General features: G+C 49.8%; 1 protein-coding gene across 4 annotated transcripts in view; it reads right to left on the reverse strand.

Annotated features, from left to right (window-relative positions):
* UBE4A (ubiquitination factor E4A) overlaps window positions 1–20,540 on the reverse strand; it is a 915,337-nt gene that overhangs the window by 736,130 nt on the left and 158,667 nt on the right. For all 4 annotated transcript variants that reach the window (XM_069614443.1, XM_069614440.1, XM_069614441.1 and 1 more), the window contains one exon: window positions 5,538–5,690. In XM_069614443.1, the coding sequence (XP_069470544.1) occupies window positions 5,538–5,690 (153 nt within the window). The remainder of the gene's footprint in view (window positions 1–5,537; window positions 5,691–20,540) is intronic.

Below are 20,540 nucleotides of genomic sequence, written 5' to 3' on the forward strand. Positions count from 1 at the left end.
AGAGAGCTGAACGAAGAGTACTAGAAATCTCTGAGGACAACTCCCAAACGTCATACGCTCACACTACTATTCCAGAATCCTTCGCCAACTTTCACGAGGCACTCTATTCCTCTGAAGTTAACCCTGAACAAATAGATACTGAAACGTACCTGTCCTCAATAATTGTCCCCCACATATCACAACAAGATGCTGAACTGTTGGAATCCCCTATCACAGAATCGGAAGTCCAAGCTGCCATAAAGAGACTAACCCTAGGTAAATCCCCGGGAGAAGATGGCTACACTGCTGGATTCTATAAAACCTTCATTGCAATACTGTCTCCCTTCCCGACGACCCTTTTCAATGAGATAATGGACACGGGGAAGCCCCCGGACTCCTTTACCAGGGCACTGATCACAGTGATCCCCAAGGCACGGAGGGATCCCACAAAATGTGCCTCGTACCGCCCCATATCCCTGCTTAACCTTGACGCGAAAATCTATACTAGAATCCTGGCTGCAAGGTTGGAAACGCTAATCCCGCAACTCATACATCCAGACCAGGTTGGATTTATACTCGGGAGACAGGGGGCTGACACGATGCGCAAAACCCTCCATCTCATTCATACATCCCAGACCCTGGATAATGACCCGGTCCTACTCTCTATCGACGCAGAAAAGGCTTTTGACAGGGTGGAATGGGGATTCCTAAAAGCGGTATTATGTAAAGTGGGAATGGGCACGAGGTTTAGGACAGCAATACAAGCAGTATACTCAGACCCTAAAGCCTCAATATTCGTGAACGGTGAATATTCTAGATGGTTTAACTTGCAATGTGGGACTAGACAGGGATGTCCCCTCTCGGCAATTCTCTTTGCACTCTCACTAGAGCCCCTGGCAATAACGATGAGGGCCGACCCCATCCTAGAGGGTATTCGAATGGGGTCGACGGAATACAAAATTGCCCTCTATGCAGATGACATCCTCCTCCACATTACTAACCCCCTTTCTTCCATCCCTCGAGCCCTCTGTCTGCTGGAAGAATACGGTAGACTTTCAGGGTTCAAAGTAAATAAAACTAAGTCGACACTCTTCCCCCTTCAAGGCTCAGAAGATGAAAATATCACCAAATTCTCTCCCCTGGGCCTTAAAATTGAACACACAAAACTACAGTATCTGGGGATACAAATTACGAAAAAGCTGAGTGACCTATACGAGGCCAACTTCCCTACCCTACTAAACCAGTTCCGGTCCGACCTGGCAAGATGGGATAAGCTCACAATATCTTGGCTCGGTCGACTTAATGCAATAAAGATGGTATCCCTCCCGCGATTCCTATACCCCTTCCAAATGTTACCCATCACGATCCCGATTGGTTTCTTTACTGAAACCAAAAGGGCCATGCTCCGATTCTTATGGCAAGGGAAGAAAGCGAGGATCCCGTATAAGATCTTAACACTCCCCAAAGACAAGGGAGGGGTCGGACTCCCTAACCTACACAAATACTACGAAGCATCCCAACTAAGAGTTCTAATCCCACATCTGCGTAATCAAACAGACATCCATTGGGTCAATATGGACAATCACTATTTCTCACCAGCCACGGTCTCGGAATGGCTCTGGGCTCCGAAGGACAGAATTCGAAGAAAACTCAAAGGTCACCCCATACTGAGCACCATCTGGGACATCTGGACACAAGGAAAGAACATGCAAAACATTACCACCTGGCCAGCCCCTTTGAGCTACTTATGGTCTCCCGGAATCAACGACCACATTCCAAATGTAGGACGATTCCAAGCATGGTATGAGGCAGGATTAGAAAGAGTTGGGCAACTACAAAGAAAAGACTCCTTCATCCCTCTCCCAGAACTAACGGAAGCCCTCGGAATAGGTCCACTATCCACTTTCCAATATATACAAATTAAAGGCGTTTTGACGAGACCTCTGTGGAAGCCTAAATTTATGAGAGATCTCACTCCCTTTGAAAAAATACTTGATTCAAGAACTGAGATGAAGGGCCTAATATCCGACATGTACAGGGCACTGATAGGAGGGGAGGGAGTGAACACGGACGCACTGAAAGGCAGATGGGAAAAAGACTTTGCTGAACAGATCACACCGGACCTATGGGACACCATATGCCAAGCGGCCACACAAATATCCATCTCAAACCAATACAAGCTCCACGCAATCAAGTTACTGCATAGATGGCAATACGACCCAGTCAGGTTATCCAAAATGTTCCAAACAATCAAGCCAGAATGCTGGAGGGGATGTGGGGAAAAAGCAGACTATTGGCACATGTGGTGGGGGTGCCCCCGAATAAAAGTCTTCTGGTCTGAAGTGTTGGGCTGGATCAAGGAGGTTGACGGCATTACCAGAACATCTAATCCCTACCTCATGCTCTTCGGCCTTGAGAAGGATGAGGATGACTGGATCAAAATAAAGGATATAGCTCCGCAACGGCTATTAGCAGCAAGAGCAACGCTGGTAATGAAATGGAAAGCCCCCATAACCCCTACGAAAAGCGAATGGATCAACGTTGCCAACAACATTTGCATAATGGAACATATCACAGCGTCACTACACGGAAGATCGTCGCAGATCGAAGCCCTCTGGATCGAATACAAGAACATACACCTACCCAACGGACTCCTCAATTGACCACCCCAAGAACAGAAGAGCGAAACGAGACCTAAATAATACTGAGTCCGCCCACACTAAAGTGTCCTCTCAGGACTGCGGAAGTTTCCGACAACATATACTAACTCTGATTACCACACGATGAATGCTGCAAGAATTGTACTAAACACTGCCTGACCACGGGGAGGGAGGGGGGAAGTCATGTTTATACTCGAACATTATGTATGGAGATCGTGTCTGCTGGACAAACACGGAATACATGGAGTTTTATAGCTTAGTTCTACTGATAGATAAGATATGTACTGGTTTTCTTATTGTTGTACCATGACTCACACTTGTAAAACTTAATAAAATCAAATTTACAAAAAAAAAAAAAAAAGAGAATACAAAATGAGAGAGGGGAAGAAAAAAGAAACAAGGGAGTGGAAAATGAGAGAAAGCAACGAGAGGGAGATAAAGAACCAATGACAGGGGACGCGAGAGAAAAAGAGGAAGGGAGAGAGAGAGAAACAATAAGAGAGGGAGAGAGACTGACAGGCCAGATTTGAGCACATAAGTGCTAGGCGATATATCTCAGAGTGTATATTGCATTTAGTGCACCATGAGGAGACTAGCATCTCCATAATAGACATTACTCAAACACTGTTTTTTGTTTTTCCTAACCTGACACAAAGAGACCAGTCCCAAGGAGGGAACCCTATTGTGTTGTTGAAATTACCCAAACCATGCAGGCATTTACCCTATCCCTCTCCTTGTGTAAATAAATGCATACATGTGTTTTGTCGAATTGCCACATTTAGCTCAACCTGGATCCAGTATGTCATAAAAAACAGGAAAAAGACAAGGGCAGAAGCCTTCTTTTTTGTTTAAGGGGGGCATGGTACTGAAAGGCAAAGTACACTAAGAAGCAAAAAAAAAAAAAAAAAAAAAAAAAAAAAAAAAAAGGAGAGACCAGGCTACCCCTTCCTTAGATGTGGGAAAGGTGGAAGGACCTATTCAAACGACTAGTAATATATTTAAACTAGTTATACAGAGTCACACTCAAGATTAAGCATCTAAAACAAAATTTAATAGAAGGAACATGTTATAAACATTCATCAGAATAGGGCAGTGCAATTTATATACTTTCAGGGATTATTTCTATAGTTCTTAACTGAGGAAATGTGTTCGATGACAGTGAAAATGTGTTGCATATCTAGTACTGCACATAAATCAATTCTTTTTATGTAAATATCTTTCTGCTAATGTTAAGACTTACGTCAATTTTTGGGGTACCAATTGCACTGCCCTATTCTAATGAATTAACATGTTCCTTCTATTAAATTTTGATTTAGCTGCTTAATCTCGAGTGTCACTCTATATGACTAGTTTAAATATATTACTAGTCTTTCGAATAGGTCCTCCCACCTTTCCCACGTCTAAGGGAGGGGTAGCCTGGTTTCTCTTTTTTTTTGTCTTAAGAAACAACCGGAGAGACAGTCCAGCTTCTGTTTGGCTGAGCAGGATACTCAACCTAATGGCGAGTGTTACCCACTGGATAAGTTTAGGAGCCAATGTTGAAGGCAGGACCAATGATAGGCTACCTTTCATACTGTTATCTGAGTGAATGGAAGCAGAGTCCGTTTCTGAGTTTGGGTGGTACAGCAGTGGTTTGGGTGCAGCTGCAGAACTTCAAGCATGAAGGACTGCTGTGGAACCACTGGTGATGTGGCTGCGTCTACGAAAGACCAGCTGGAGCAGTTGTAAGATTTGTTAGCGATGCACACCTGGTACCAGGGAGGTACAGGGGATGTCCAGCGAGTCAGTTTTAGTAGAAGTTTGACACCCTGGAGTGCCAATGGTACTTAGGGCATCTGCTGGGAAGTCTATTCTTTTGTTACATTAGGTATGAAACACAGGCGTTGGATCTGGCTGGTGCTTCTGGATCATCATGTCAGAGCTATGCAGGAATTATGCAGCAATGGTTTACTGGGAGCACAGAATCCTAGAAGCTTGTAACTCGGCTGTGCCTAATGGGTCAAGGGAAGAGATTGCAGGCTCTCAGTTACCTGTGGTTAGACCAAGGACTCACAGGTTCTCACTTCTCTGTGGTTGATTACAGTTTGGTGCCTGCAGATACCGGGTACAGCTTCATCTTCAGAACAATTCTTGGAGGAGTGCAGCAAAGACCAGAGCTTCCCCACAATTCTTCTTCAAATGGCAGTCTCCTTTGGTGATTCCAGACTGGCCCCATGGTTCAACATGGGAGGGGATTAAGATCTGGCGATCTGAAAGGTTAGGGGCCGACACACTGCTTCCAATTACAGGATTACATACCTTCAAACATTTGGCAGCTACCCAATCACTGGGGACGGCATCATTCAACATTTTGGGGGTGGGGGGTTCTTCCAGGTGTGGACATATGTTGGAATCCACATAATTCACCAACAGAACATATCTGATTTGGCAACTGTAGCCCTTGCTCTCCAAAAAAAGACAGTAGCTATGATTCTATATGACAACAGATGTACGCCACTAACTGTACTGTAGGAACATGGTACAGCTGTTGGACTTTTTACCTCATTTACACAAGGCGTCCCTGTAGGGATAACCCAGGGTAACAGCAGAGACCACACAGTCGGATGTGCAATGATACAAGAACAGGGAAACCTGGTGCCTTGGGCTATCCCGACCAAAACGGATTGAGGATACCTCTAGAATGAAGTCAAAGAAAGCATTAGATGAGGACTATCCAAGGAAAGCTCAAACTAAAAATGTTCCACACCTAATGCCAGAGAAGAAAAATGATACTTCAGTCCCTCACTTCACCCATCCCGCACATAAAATAATTCAATAAAACAACCAGTCACAAACATGACAAAATATCTGCTCCCCAATGCTATATTTTGCACATTTGGACCTGCAGCACAGACATACCTCTTCCTTAGACCTCTGGAAGCAGGCATTCAGATACGGGATGATATGCTTTTCACCAGCATCGCGGTCTGCTGAGAGGTTCTGAGTGCCAAGAGAAGTCATGTAAATTAGGTGGTTTCCTGGGTCTGGGAGCAGCAAACGAGTGAAAACAGCCTGAAAAACCAAGAGTGGGTATGATGAGAATACTCACCAACTAAGAAAGAGCAAAGAAATACATTCTGTGAGGTCATACACATGGCGAATCCCCACGACATGGTCCCTGAAAGAAAGATGGATCAAAAGCCAGAGGAAGAACCTTCCAAACATCTCAAACATATTTATTAAACAAAACAGGTGGCAAAAAGCATATGTAAACTAGAAGCCGAGAGGAGCTCACAGGCCAAAAAGGGGGTGCATACAAAACAGACACTAACAAAATCCACAACTATATTGTATGGATGCACAAAACAAAAAACCGGACAAAAGCCTGTAACAAAATCTCAGGACTCTATAATACAAAAACCATAATCTAAAGCCTCAATTAATTGTGGGGCCCATATACAAAACATGAAAGAACCTCAAAATCCCACATGCAAATATATAAATGGGGTAATTCATAGAATTTCACGCACAAGGGGCGCACGCGGCTGGCGCACAGTGTGCACGTGCGAATGTCTGCGCCAGCCGCGTGCGCTAAAATAGATTTCCGCGCACAGCGTATTCATGGATTTTAGCCTCCAAAACCAGCCGTGGTGCAGAGTGGCGCAGCGCCCCTGCAGCAGCGCCAGTTACGCCCCCAAGAACGCCCTCGCGCAAGGAAAACCCATCAAAATCCCCAATCCAGAGCAAAGGGCTGTGCTAACCCTGGACCAGTTTACAGGGCTGCCAAACAGCAAAAGCCAAGCGGGGAACGTGCATTACTGGGGTTCGCGTGAAGTTTCACAGGCGATTGGAGCAGGGTACGTGTATTAAGGGGGTGCGCAGGAAGTTTTACACGCGCAAGGGCCTGTGCGAGTGGAGTACGTGCACTCCTGGGGTTCGCGTGAAGTTTTACACGCGAAAGGGCAACGCCCGTACGCGATACGTCACAGACGCGCTTATGCGCTAAGGGCCATTGGTCCAATGAAATCACGTACGTGTGCTGACCCGCTTACGCGCCAAGGGCCTTTCCTCTAATTACATGCCGACGTGCAATTTTTTCATGTGCCAAATCACTCCTTATCAAGCTGGCCACGCATACACACACGGAAGACCACGCTCCTGCCCTGAAGGCCATTTTCCTGCCCCCCAGAGCCCCGAGCACGCTCCCACCTGCCATCTGCTGCTGCCTGACTGTCTGCTCCCCACGTGCCCTGCTATTTGGTGCCTGCACATCAGCCATCTGCAGGGGTCCAGTTGCTGTGTCCAACCCTGCTGGAACAGAAGACTCCCGACTGGGATACCAACGCTCCCCAGGACCCAGTTGCCCACCCACTCCTGCCTCTGGGGTTGCCATGTCGGGCACATCTCCATCTGGCACCACTGGCAACCCCCAGCCAGAGAGGCAGAGGACCACCAGCTTCACTGCCACCGAAGTTGGTGTCCTGGTGGAGCATGTCCTGGGGCATTATGATGCCCTCTGCGGAACATCACGCGCCAACAGGGAAGGACGGGAGAGGATCTGGGACGACGTAGTGGTTGCCATCAACGCGGAGGGGGTGGCAACCCGCGACATCAAGCACGTCAAGAAGCGCTGGGAGGACTTCAGGTCCAGGACCCTCCACAAGTCCCGGCGCCTCGCGGAGGGGGGCTGGGCACCATGAGTAACATCCAGATGAGGGTCCTGGAACGCGTAGGCCCAGAGCTCCACGCCCAGATCCTTCGGAGGCAGACCCGTCTGGAGTTGAGCGGTAAGTGGCCAAGCATTGCTGTGTGAGACAGGGCATTTTGCAGTGTGCTGGTAGTCTGATGCTTTCCTGTATGTGTGACATAGGCCATGTATGGATGTGTGTGTGCAGAGACATCATGGTCATGCATGTGAGACCAGTTATGTGTGAACCACATGGTTGGTGCATGTGTTTTAATGCAACATGGGGAGCTCTATGCGGAATGCACACATGAAAGCATGGCTGTCTCTGTTCCTGGACATGGAGGGGGGTGAGGAATGGGTGCTGATGTCATGTACATGTATGGTGCACATGTGTGTGTGCCTGAGAAGTGTGTGACTTTGAAACATCATGGATGCATGTGACTTTGAAGGCAACATCTTGGTTTACAGGGGCCCTTCTACATGGATGTTGATGTTGATTGCAGGCGCCAGGACTGTTTCTGCATGTGTGTTGTGTGCATTCACCCACGTGTTGTGGAATGACAGGATGGAAGTGACATTTGACAGTGCCACTCATGTGTTATTGCTTCCTGTCTAGGGTATTTTGTACTGTACCCTGAAGCTTGTGTTCCATGTCTCCCTCTACGCAGCGTCAATTGAAGAAGAGGGTGGAGACGGCGCTGTGGAGCCAAGCAGCGGGGATGCCTCCACTGGGCGGCGACGCAAGGCCCAGCCACCCTCACAGGAATTACCATCATCCGGGAGCGAGGGGGCTGGTGCCGCGTCTGCCATAACGGCTGTGGCGGAAGGGCCAGGTGAGCCCCCACAGGGACTTCCAATGGCGGAAGACGGTGTGGAGACATCCAGGTTGGTGGTCTCCACAGAGGAGGAGGAGGAGCCTGCTACTGAGCCGCACATGGGGCCTGGTGGGGGTAGTACCACTGGTGCAAGTGGTGCAGTCCAGGGCCGGGGTCAGGAGGCAGCACAGGTCACCACAGAGGGGCCTGTGCATGTCGCTGTCCCTGACCCTGTGACTGACTGCACCACCATGCACAGCAGGGAGGCCCCGTCCCAGGCCCGTCCGCAGGTAGGGGAGAGTGTCATGTCATCTGCCTCTCGGACACAGGACATTGGTAGCAGCAGGAGCAGGCTCTAGGTTGGAGCAATGATGGCTCGGGGCCATCGACATCGGAGGTGCAGGCATCGGCCAGAGGGCAGGAGGACCCAGGAATGGGAGTGTCTTCCGTGTGGCACCGGTTGGGCCAGCAGATAGGTGCGGGGCGGCGGGCGGAAGAGGCGCAGCTCACCATGGTCAGGGCGGAGTTCTCCATGCGTCGGGCTTTGAGGCGGGCAGAGTGCCTCGAGGCAACTCGCATGGAGTTGGAACAGGCCACGAGTGCCTACCTGCGAGACCTCGGGGCCAGGACAGAGGCCCGCCTCTGGCAAATAGACATGGAGTTCGATGATGCCCTGGCCCGGGACACCACAGAGTGAGCTGCTGGACTTGCCCGCCGCCATTGTATATAGTTAGTGTTAGGTTTCCTTTCGTTTTTTTCTTTATTTTGGTTGCGCTTGGACAATGCACCACGTTTTTGTATATAGTTTTTTTATTAGGTAGTATTTCTGATAGGTTTCATTTCATCAGTTGGGCTCATGGACCCTGGATTGTTCATCTGTACATAGTTCACCATTGGATTGTTTTTTTTTGGAGCAATGGTTTTCACTTTCTTTTTTCCCTTGGATTTGCTTTGTTGGACATCATTTCTTTGGATTATGATTTCTTGTTTTTTATTCTCTAACGGACATGCAGCTTTTCTTTTATTATTCCCATTGTTGTGTGTTGGATTTAGATTACATTCATGTTGTGTTCAATACATTTTTTTCTTCATACTTTGATGTGTGGTATTATCTCATTGGTTTCGTGCATGTCATGATATGGGTTTTCACATTCACTTGCACCCATTGTGTGTGTGACGGACATGTGTTCATTTACATACTTGCCATTGGGGTTGTTTCATGTAATTGCCTTTTCTATGTGGGTGGATGCAATACTGGTTGGGTCTTTGGGCTGGGGAGGCTGGCCATAAGGGTGGAGCATGTCATGTCCCACTCGTGTCCCCTTGCACCCCCACCCCCCAGCAGTGCAGGGCACCTGCCAGCAGGCCCCCACTCATGTCCCCTTGCTCCCCCACACCCCTGCAGTGCAGGGCACCTGCCAGCAGGCCCCCACTCATGTCCCCCTGCACCCCCACCCCCCAGCAGTGCAGGGCACCTGCCAGCAGGCCCCCACTCATGTCCCCCTGCACCCCCACCCCCAGCACTGAGGGGCACCTGCCAGCAGGCCCCCACTCATGTCACCCAAGCCAACAAAAATTGTCCCCACAGGTTACAGTCTATAGATGATACGGTATCTAAATTACCTATACACACCTCATTTTCACTGCACAAAAAAGCAAATAAATGAACAACCAAATGATATTAAACCAAGGAGAATGCCAAAGTAAAGGATCACTACTTTCTGGGTGGGCTAATTCGTAATTCCAGGTGGTGTCCAGAATTTTTTTTTATGTGTTCAAATTAACATTTTGTATGTAAATGGTGGCACACTCCATGCCATTAACAAGGACATATCATTCAGTTTTTTCACTCAGCTGAACATAAATTCTAACTAGAGACTTCAAAAATACTTTTCTTCATTTAATATAAAACATAAAATAGTCTTTCGTACATGAGCCTCAACCGCACCTTACAGGGCAATTAACAATATTCTTTTAAAGTAGGCTCAACTTCAAGTATATTGCATATCACAAAAAACTACCAACATTTAAATAAATCATAAATCAATATAACGATTGGATGTCAACAAACAAAACAGGAACATCTGTGAAATCAGAAAAAGCAAAAGTAATCATGAATAAATAAGGGAAGAGAAAAAGACTTCCCAATGCATAACAATTTCACTAAGTATCACAAGAGTTCAATTACTCTCCTCCATTGGGGGGTGTTGCTAAATGGCTCAGTTTAAACTCAACTTCAAATTATGAAAGTCCAAACCATATATAATCTCCAACTGTGCCAGAGAGGTGTTCAATTGTTATTCTTTGTGGAGATTGGAGGTAGATTGCTAGTGTTAATTAATCCATGTATAAGCACTAGCCCATTGTTTTACAATTCTGCTGGGGTCTACGTATGCGTCCTGGCCTTCCAGATATAGGCACAAGGGCCACCCCTTGGTGCTGAAAACGTCAACCAGGCGTGGTCAGATACGTTTCGGCGTATTGAACTAAAACAGAAGACGCCTTCCTCAGGACCGAAGGTCAGATATGCAAGAAATAAGCCCCTAGGGAGTGAAAAAAACAAAGATAAAACACAACCCAAAGATGACTTCTATGTTTGTACAAGGTTCAATCATGTCCCAGAACCACTTTTATATAGGGGACTACAAGGAATTAATAAACATGGCTAGTCAGTAGAGTGACTCAAAATTATAAAAAGAAAAAAATAGAAAAAGGGAAATAAAAATGTATTTAGTACCAAGTTAAAGTGTGTAGTCATTCAACACCCATTGAAAAGTTCGGATTCTACTACCCTGCACCTCCACCCCCCAGCACTGTGGGGCACCTGCCAGCAGGCCCCCACTCATGTCCCACTCATGTCCCCCTGCACCCCAACCCCCAGCACTGAGGGGCACCTGCCAGCAGGCCCCCACTCATGTCACCCTGCACCCCCACTCCCCAGCAGTGAAATGCCGATCTCATGACACAAACCAAAAGTCAACTATGTACATCAACACATGTCCGTCACACACATACACTGGTTGGCATTGCTTGTGTAAACCCACATTTTCACATGCATCAACCCAATGAGCGAATCCCACACAAAGAAGTAAAAAATGAAAATGTATTATGTACATGAAATCAAAAATGAAATGAAAGCATACCAAAATATGAAACATGAAATGAAAAGCATGTGAAAAAGGTGATTGAATGAAAATGATAACCAATCCAAATAAATTTGAAAGAAACACAGTCCAAAGTCACCCTCCAACAACGCAAATCCAAAGGGAATGTAAAAAAAAAAAATCTCCATTGCTTCATGCTCATAATAAAAAAAAAAAAGAGAAATCAATCCATAGTCCAACTATTTACAATTCATTGCTCCATGTACATAATGCAAAAAAAATAATGAATACATGATGAAACTATATACAATCCATTGTCCAAGGATGTAAAGGGCCCATGATCCCAACCAAACAAATGAAACCTACCTAACAAACTACCTAAAAATATAACTATATACAAATTTGTGTGGCATTGTCCATTGACCACAAATAAAAGGAAAACGAAAAGGAAACCTAACTCTAAAAACTATTTACAAGGGCAGCGGGCTAGTCCGACGGCTCACTTTTGGATGTCCCGGGCCAGGGCATCATCGAACTCCTGCTCAATGTCCTGGAGGCAGTCCTATTCCATTGCCCCGAGGGTTCGCAGGGACGACATGTTCTCCTCCAACTCCCTGCGAATTGCCTTGAGGCCCTCGGCCCGCCTTAGGGCTCTCCGCATGGAGTTCTCCACCCTGACCATCGTGAGCCGTGCCTCTTCTGCCCGCTGCCGCTCCGCATCTATAGCATGGCCTAACTGCTGCCACACGGAAGACACTTCCAGTCCTGGGTCCATCTCCCCTCTGGCCGATGCCTGCCCCTCCGATGTCGAAGGCCCCTAGCCATGATGGCTCCCACCTTGTTGCTGCTGCTGCTGCTCTGCCTGTGCCTGTGCCCTTGCTTCCTGCACATCCTCCTCCGGCTGGGGTGCAGTTGTTGAGGTGGCCACCTCTGCTGGACGTCCGACTCCCGACTGTGGCAGGGATGTGTCCTCCACCAGCCTGGCCGCAGGGTCAGAGGCAGCTCCACAGGGTACCCAGGTGATACATGGGTGGGAAGATGGCATGGAGGACGACTGGGGCATAGGGGGGGGTTCAGTTGACGGGGTCGGAACAAGGTCCAGAAAACGGAGGAATCCGGCCCTGGTGAGCTGTCCCAGTAGGTCAACGAGCCATTTGAGAAGACATGCAGTCTCCTCATGAAAAGACTGCAGGTCATCTCGCATGGCCCATTGACGCAACGCCACTCCACCCAGGACAGGCTCAACCCGGTCCCGGATAGCCACGTCTGCAGGGAGAGGAAGGCCAGTTGTTGTAAGCGAATCCCCTCCCTGAAAATGGGTCTGGACGTAGGCATCCCTGCTGGTGCGGGATGATGCAGTCACAGGATCGGGGACAGGATTACACACAGGCACCTCCGCGGTGGCCAGTGCTGCCTCCTGCCCCTGCACTGCACCAGTGGAATCCCCACCTCCAGACCCCGTGTCTGTCCCTTGCACGGCCTCCTCCTCCACCAAACCCCCCACCAACCTGGATGACTCAATGCCATCTTCCTCCGTCGCACCCTGTGGGGTCTCAGCTGCCCCTTCTGCTGCCGAGGAGTCCAACTCCGACCTCTGCCTCTTGGACCTTCCCTCGGCAGCTGCGGCCTGGGACGCAGCACCGGACTCCTCACTCCCCGAGAAGATGACAACCTGGGAGGGGAGCCGGGCCTTGCGTCTCCGGCTGGCGGGATGATTCCCTGCCACTGTGCTCCACAGCACCCTCTCCGCCCTGTTCTTCAGTTGACGCTGCAGACAGGGAGAGATAAAACACAGGCATCAGGGCACTGTACAATGGACTGATGCACACATGACAGTTGCACATGAGTGGCATTGTTTAACTACAGACACGGCATCACACTCCACGACACACGTCATTTTAACTCACACACATGAACATTTCAACAGCAATATTGCACCAGGCAGCAACATCCATACACATACAACAGCATGAACAGCCAAAGGTGAGCCTGACATCACATGAAACACAAGGAGTGCACTAGACATGCACACACGCCACCACACTTACATGCATGCCTACATCTCATCCAACTGTTGCAGTGATGAGATCGCCATACATGTCACATCTGCTATTCATCCTTCTACATATCAGTGTCACGTGCATCCATGTTGCATCACAGTTGCACACTTGTCAGATACACATACATGCACACAGTGCAGATACATGCATTATGAACCACTATCCATGCCACAACCATGCCAATGTACATACACAGAAATTCAAACATGTGTGCTCCCACACCTGCATTTGCCCAGCATGCTTACCAACAGATACACCATCAATGTGTCTCACAACTGAGAGGACTCACATGTGGCAGCCTCACGCCCATGTTCATGTTCATACACATCCCTACATGGCCCTACATAAACACATGTGCAACCTGCACACTACTGGCACGCCACGACACGCACAGCGTACTATCAACATGCATGTACACTTACTGCTCGACTCCAGACGGGTCTGCCTCTCAATGATCTAGACGTAGAGCGCTGGGCATATGCGTTCCAGGACCCTCATTTGATGGTTCGACAGCTGGCCCCGGCGCCCCTTGGCATCCGCTGCCTTAGCGGGGCGCCGGGCCTTGTTGAGGGTCCTGGACCTGAAGTCCTCCCAGCGCTTCTTGACATGATGTAAGTCGCAGACTGCCACCCCCTCCGCATTGATGGCAGTCACGATGTCCATCCAGATCCTGGTCCGTCCTTCATTGTCGGCGCGCGAACTTCCAAAGAGGGCATCATACTGTCCCAGGACTTGCTCCACCAGGACACCAACTTCGGTGGCAGTGAAGCTGGTGGCCCTCTGCCTCTCTGGCTGGGTGTTGCCAGTGCTGCCAGATGGTGTTGTGCTGGACATGGTAACCCCAGAGGCAGGAGTGGGTCGGCAACTGGGTCCTGGGGCTGGGCTGTGGAACGATGGAATCCCAGTCGGGAGTCTTCGGTTCCAGCAGGGGGTGGTCACAGCAACTACACCCCTGGCTGACGTGCAGGCAGCAAATGACAGGGCACGTGGGCAGCAGGCAGTCAGGCAGCAGCAGATGGCAGGTGGGAGCGTGCTGGAGGCCCTGGGGGGCAGTAATTCAGCCTTCTGGGCAGGAGTGTGGTCTTCCGTGTGTTTTCGCGTGGCCAGCTTGATACAGAGTGATTTGGGATGCGAAAAAATTGCACGTCAGCGTGTAATTCGAGGAAAGGGCCTTAGCGCGTAAGCGCGTCAGCACACTCACGCGATTTCATTGGACCAAAGGCCCTTAGTGCGTAAGTTACATTACGCGCGCGGGCGTTTCCCTCATAGCACGTGATGACAGAGCACAAGTGGAAAAACTGCACGTCTGAGTGTCATTGCGTGTAATTGGAGGAAAGCGCCCGTGTATCTGACGTGTACGTGTGGGCCGGTTTAAAAGCTACGTGTAGGACGCCATTTCCTTGTACGTGCTTTTCGTGGAGAGCGAGTGGGTGAAATCTGTACTTCTTGTCGGTTCACACGCGATTACTTCACAGCGTTTCTAGTTCGTACTCCATGTTACCTCGGACAGCTATTTTCTGAATTTTTGTTGGGCCCGTTTCCTCAAACAGAGTTCACTTCTCCTTTTGTCCTGTCTCCTCAGACAGCGTACAATTCTTTTTGCGGGGGTGTTGCCAATGCGCACATGCGCGTATTTTTCATGTTCTTTTTCCAGGCAGACGGTGAGTTCCGCACGTAGTTAGCAACTGTGCTTGCCCCGTATGTCGCGTTCCCCTTCAGAGGTAATTGTAGGCTGCATGTATTACACGTATGCTTAGTTTTGCGTTTCTGGGTGCCACAGCGTAGTGCGGGTTCATTTTTTCACGCACGTGGTCTACAAGGGGTTGCGTGCACGTTAATTTTTGATTTTGGGCTGCCTGTGCATTGCGTGACCCGTCATCAACCCCCAGGGGTCACAGACAGCCTTGTTAGAGCACTAGGGTACGAATTCCATCTGGTATCCTACCCCTTTGACTCCCAATTGCCTAGGACAATAGTTTACTGCAACTCCCATACGCACAACAACATCAGTGCCATGGTTGGGAGGCGACCAAGCGGGAAGGGAGGCAAAGGTGGCCGACCTTCAAAAGGTGGACGTGGTAGGGGACGTGGCCGGGATTTGCAGGGTGCCCCTATACCCCCCTCCCATGTGTGGAGGAACAATCAGGGACACCCATGTCCCCCCCCATGGTTGAGGGAAACGTGGCTGACACCATCCCAGCTCAGCCCCTGTTGGACCAGCCCATTGTGGCACCTGACCTGGCACAGGATGACTCCCTGGCTGACTTCCAGGTCAGCAAGTCTAGGCCACGTGTGGCGGTGCAAGTTGTCACCAAGCCACGTGGATCTGGGGCACCTATGTCATCTGCTGCCCCAAGTATGCAGGGTGGGGAGGCTGCAGGGGCAGCTGCAGCTCCATCCGCCCCAGCTCTGACTCTCCCAGCCAGGACAGTGTCAGACAAGGTCCATCAAACCAACGTTCCCCCTGCCAACATTACCCTGCAACCAATGCCTGCATCAAGACCTATGGTCATTGTGCATTCCCACACTCCTACTACCCAGTCCACCGGTGATTCTGCCCCTACTGACCAGAGCGGCATAAGCCACTCTGGCTCTGCTCCACCTTTAAAGAAGAGGAAGAAGGGTGCTCTGGCAGTACAGGCTGAGACCCCAGACACGGCTACACACTCCGGTACCTCAATGAAGCCTTGCTTTAATGATCCGGAACTTGATGCACTTGTGGCCTATGTGTCAGCACATAGCCGCGAAATGGTGGTGACTGCAGGGTGCAAGACCACACCTGGTCAACGTAGGGCACACTGGCAGACCATCGCAGACCGCATAAGTGCCCTTGGATTTTTGAGGCGCACAGCTGATTGCAACAAGCAGTGGAATGACCTGAAACGCAGAGCAAAGAACAAGCTGGCCTCAAATCATGCCGCTACTCTGGTGACTGGCGGTGGGTCTCCACAAGAGGACAACAAACTCACTGAACACGAGTCTGTTGCTGGGGCCATCGTCACAGAGGAACAGATCCAAGGTGTGGGAGAACTACCTGATTATGATGCATTGTCCGGTGAGTGCCCATGCATGTGTGTGTAATGCATGTGTATGTTGTTTGGGTGACGGGTTCTGATTGAGTGCCAGGTGAGGGTGTGTGTGCCTGAGTGGTATGGGTCACCCATGTGCTTCATCCAAAACATTCAGCGGCCTCGGATTTGGGTGCGACAGTATCCCTTCTGCCCACAGTAGTAATTTAGCGCAACATTACAGCAGTTGCCCTTGAAGTGGCATCTTGCAACAACATTGTTTGTATTTTTCAGTGTTCGTTCAGGCAGATTGTTTCAATTCTCCCACTTTTGTTATGCATTCCTCAGCACTATTGTCAGATTTGTGACATGCTTCTGTCATTGATGAATCCCACATTGGCCCACATGGGTTACCTTGTTAGGTGAATGATTTGACCATTCAGGCTAATTGAGTATTGGCCTGATCACATACATTTTTGGGGCCTGTTTGAACGTGGAACATGATGGTTGTTTCCTGTCATGTTGAAGTGCACAACTACTGATGTGCACATCGGCCTGCAATCACTGTATTGTTGTACACTGGGTGTGTAGCAGTGTGGCACATGCCTATTTTGTCACACTATGTAGCATTTTTCATCTCATCATGTCCATCTCACATGGATGGCTGACAGTATTCATTCACTGACATATGGATGTACTTGTGGAATGTACCATGGCTATGGTACATGCCATCTGTGTGATGGCATGTGTCATGTATGTGTATTGGACATGCCACTCACAGGCCAATGTGTGATGGCAGTGCTACCCAGCATGCAGCAAATGTGTTGCTCTTCCATCTTGGTGTCATCAGTGTCTGCCTTTTGCCTCCCCTTCCAACTCTGTGACCGTGCATGCATGGGAGGGTTATAGTCATGTGGGACATGTGTAAATCATGTACTGGTTCTGTAGCTTGTCAGGCCAATGTGTGTGCTATGGTGCTAATGACTGTTTCCATTTTTTGTCTTTCATGTTTTTGCAGGGGATGACGCACTTGATGCTGTTCAGGTTGAGGAGATGGTGCAGACCCAGGAGGGATCTCAGGCACCAGTTTGGGACGTGGTGTGGTGGTGGGTGAGAACCCAATCTTGCTGCAGACCATTCTGTCCAGGGGTGTCTCTGGGTGCACCTCCCCAGACCTCTATTCAGGTGCTGATTCGGATGATGAGACCTATGTGGCGTCGCAGGTAAGTGTTTCTGGCAGGGATTCTGTTCTGTCCAACCCACCTGCACCAGGGGTAGAACCCTCTATGGGGATGTCAGTGTTGGTAAGTCCGCCTTTGGCGGTTACTGATGCAGGGTCACACTCCACAACATCTGATCCTGTTTGTGGGCCAGCAGATCAGAGGGGGAATGCAGTCCTGCAGCCTCAGGCAGTGCCGGCACAGCAAGGCGCGGATCGTCTTGCCCCAAACAGGTGTGGTGCCTGCCGACGCGGTGGCCGTACACCACCAGGCAATACCGCATGGGAACAATCCATGTACGGTATGGCAACCCAACAGGCAGCATCAGTTGAGATGGCTCAAGCAATGGAGAGGGTGGCACTTCCATTGTCCCCCCTGAAAGGCAGATGGAGCAACTACAGCAGGCAACAGACTCAATTAGCCAATCACACAGGGAGGACATGTTGGCGTCCAACAGGGACAGACTGGCGGCACTGGAGACTCTACGCCAATCGATATCAATAGAGTCCCAGGGCTACAGGGAAGCCCCGAGGGTAGAACTCCATCACCTCAGGGAGACTCTTGTTGACCTTGAGGCTTCCACTAACTTGAGGACATAACAGCAGCTGGAGCGGCTCACACGTTCGCTCTCAGCCGAGATGCAGGCAACTCGGGAGGAGATCCGGTCATCACGTCAGGTGGTGCATGGGGATCTCCGCACTATAATCCTCAGAACGAGACCTTCCACACCTGCATGCTTGCTGCCATGGAGGACCATACCAGGGCTTTGTGTGGGCTGCCTCCCATAGCACCACCACCTCCTGTGGCAGCAGCAGTTCTCCCACATTGGCATAGCCGTGCAGGCCATGAGCCCATGGAGGTGTTCGCCCCCCCCCCCCCCAACATCCACACATGTGGCTGTTGGTGCGCACCCTGTCCTCGGACCTCCTGGGTGGCCTCCCCCCCCCCCCCCACATGGCCATTTTTGATTTTTCTTTTTTTTTTTTTTTTTTTTTTTAACAGTGTGTTGCCTTGTGTGGCTCCCGTGGGCATACACTGTATTCCGTCTGGGTACATGCAGGCTTGTCCTGAGTTTGGGTTAGATGCTTGCGTTCGTGAGACACACACCCCTCCTGCTTCCCGTTTCCATGGGCTTGCAAAGGGTCTGCCCAAGTGACAGTGACTTACACAGTGACGTTGGACTCCCATGAGCTGTGTGGGCAGTCTGTAGTCAATACTGTGTATACATTCCTAGTGGATATTGTTGTTGTATTGTCCACTGCATGGTGTATTGATATGTGCTTGTGCATCCATGTCTTCCTCCTAATTTGCAGGTTCATTCCTCATGTCTTCACAAGGCCGTCTACTTTGGAGATGGAGTTCATGTTGTAAGCAGTGCACTTATACATTTGTGTGGCAGCAGCACTGTACAGTTGGAAGTGGTCGATGTGCTGGCATAATCAGGTTGTAAGACTACCACTACTTTTTTTTAGTACTGTCATGTTTATGACATGTTTGAGGTTGAGTAGCTGCATTGTATTGTTGGTAAGTATTTGGTCATGTGTGTTAGTTCTACATTACTGGGAGCATATTGTGTGTGGCCAGTTTCCATTAGGGACACTGTACTTTGTGACACTTGTGTCATGTTTTGGGGATTGCTTTGTTTGCTCTCACATAGCATGACATGCCATGGTGTGTTGGGTGGCGGTGCTGGGGAGGGGTTGGGTGACATGGCACTGTTGTCATGTTGTATTTTGCAAGGGGGTAATGAATTAAGCAGCATACAAGTGTGTCTTTTGATGACACAGCATTGGTGGTGTTTGTATAGGTTCGGATGCACACAACGTAACACTTCCAGGTGACCAATCTCAGGCTGGTATGGTTGTGACAGTTGACTGTCCCTTATGTCATCATCATGGATTGTCAGATGGTATGTGCCAGGGCTGTGTGCACTCCACAGGGGTGTGGTTTTAGGTGAACTAATTAGCCACCAGCTGCGTACGGCTGCCTCACCCCGTGCCCTTTCCCCTCCCATGCGCAGCAGGCGTGCATGTGGTTGGGGATGTGGGGGCACCACCATGTCCACGGGCAGGCCCCGGCGTGTTGCAACATTGTGCAGGACACATACTGCCACTATGATCCTGCACACTACTGGGGGAGCGCATAACAGCTGCCCGCCAGAACGGTCAAGGGAGCGAAAGCGTGACTTGCGCACTCCTAATGTGCGCTCCACTATGCCCCGGATTGCAATGTGGGCTGTGTTGTATCTTACCTCGGGTGGCGTGGTGGGGTTCCGAATTGGCGTCATCATGTGGGTGCTCAGAGGGTAGGCACTGTCCCCTGGGGAGGTGGTGATGGGTATCATTAGTGGGGTTGTGACATTACTCAGTATCTGACATGCATGTGCTGTGGCATTTATACTCACCAAGCGGCCATGTATCGCCATGCCGCCCAGCTTCTAGGTCCCGGTTTAGGGTTGACATTCTGTAAATGAAACTGTCGTGGGTGGACCCTGGATAGTTGGCATATACTGAGGCGACTATTCCCTTGGCATCACATACTACCTGGACGTTGATGGAATACCAGTGCTTGCGGTTTCTATAAATGTGTTCTGATGCCCTGGGGGGACGTAGAGCCACATGGGCGCAATCAATGGCACCTAGGACTTTGGGGAATTGTGCCACCCCGTAGAAATCCTGGAAGGCAGCCTGCCTTTCTGCAAGTGTTCTGCGGACTGATGGGCGTGCAGTCATGATGGCCAAGACCTGGTGTAGGCAGCGTGACTGCGTGGCCTGTGACACCCCCCCCACTATAGCACTTGTCCGCTGAAATGATCCAGTGGCCAAGCAGTGCAGTACATTGAGGACCTTCTCCAGGGGGCAGAGTGCTTGGGAGCACAGGGTGGGTGATGTGGAAACTCCTCCTCCTCCTCCTCCTCCTCCTCCTCCTCCTCCTCCTCCTCCTCCCACTGCTGCTAGGAAGGGTATATTTATCCTGGCGTCTAAGCTTGTTTGTTGTTTGCGCGCACTTTTATGCTGCGCGGGTCCAC

Source organism: Ambystoma mexicanum, chromosome 9, assembly GCF_040938575.1.
Source record: "Ambystoma mexicanum isolate Mex_15411 chromosome 9, UKY_AmexF1_1, whole genome shotgun sequence".
In the NCBI taxonomy this organism is placed as follows: domain Eukaryota; kingdom Metazoa; phylum Chordata; class Amphibia; order Caudata; family Ambystomatidae; genus Ambystoma; species Ambystoma mexicanum.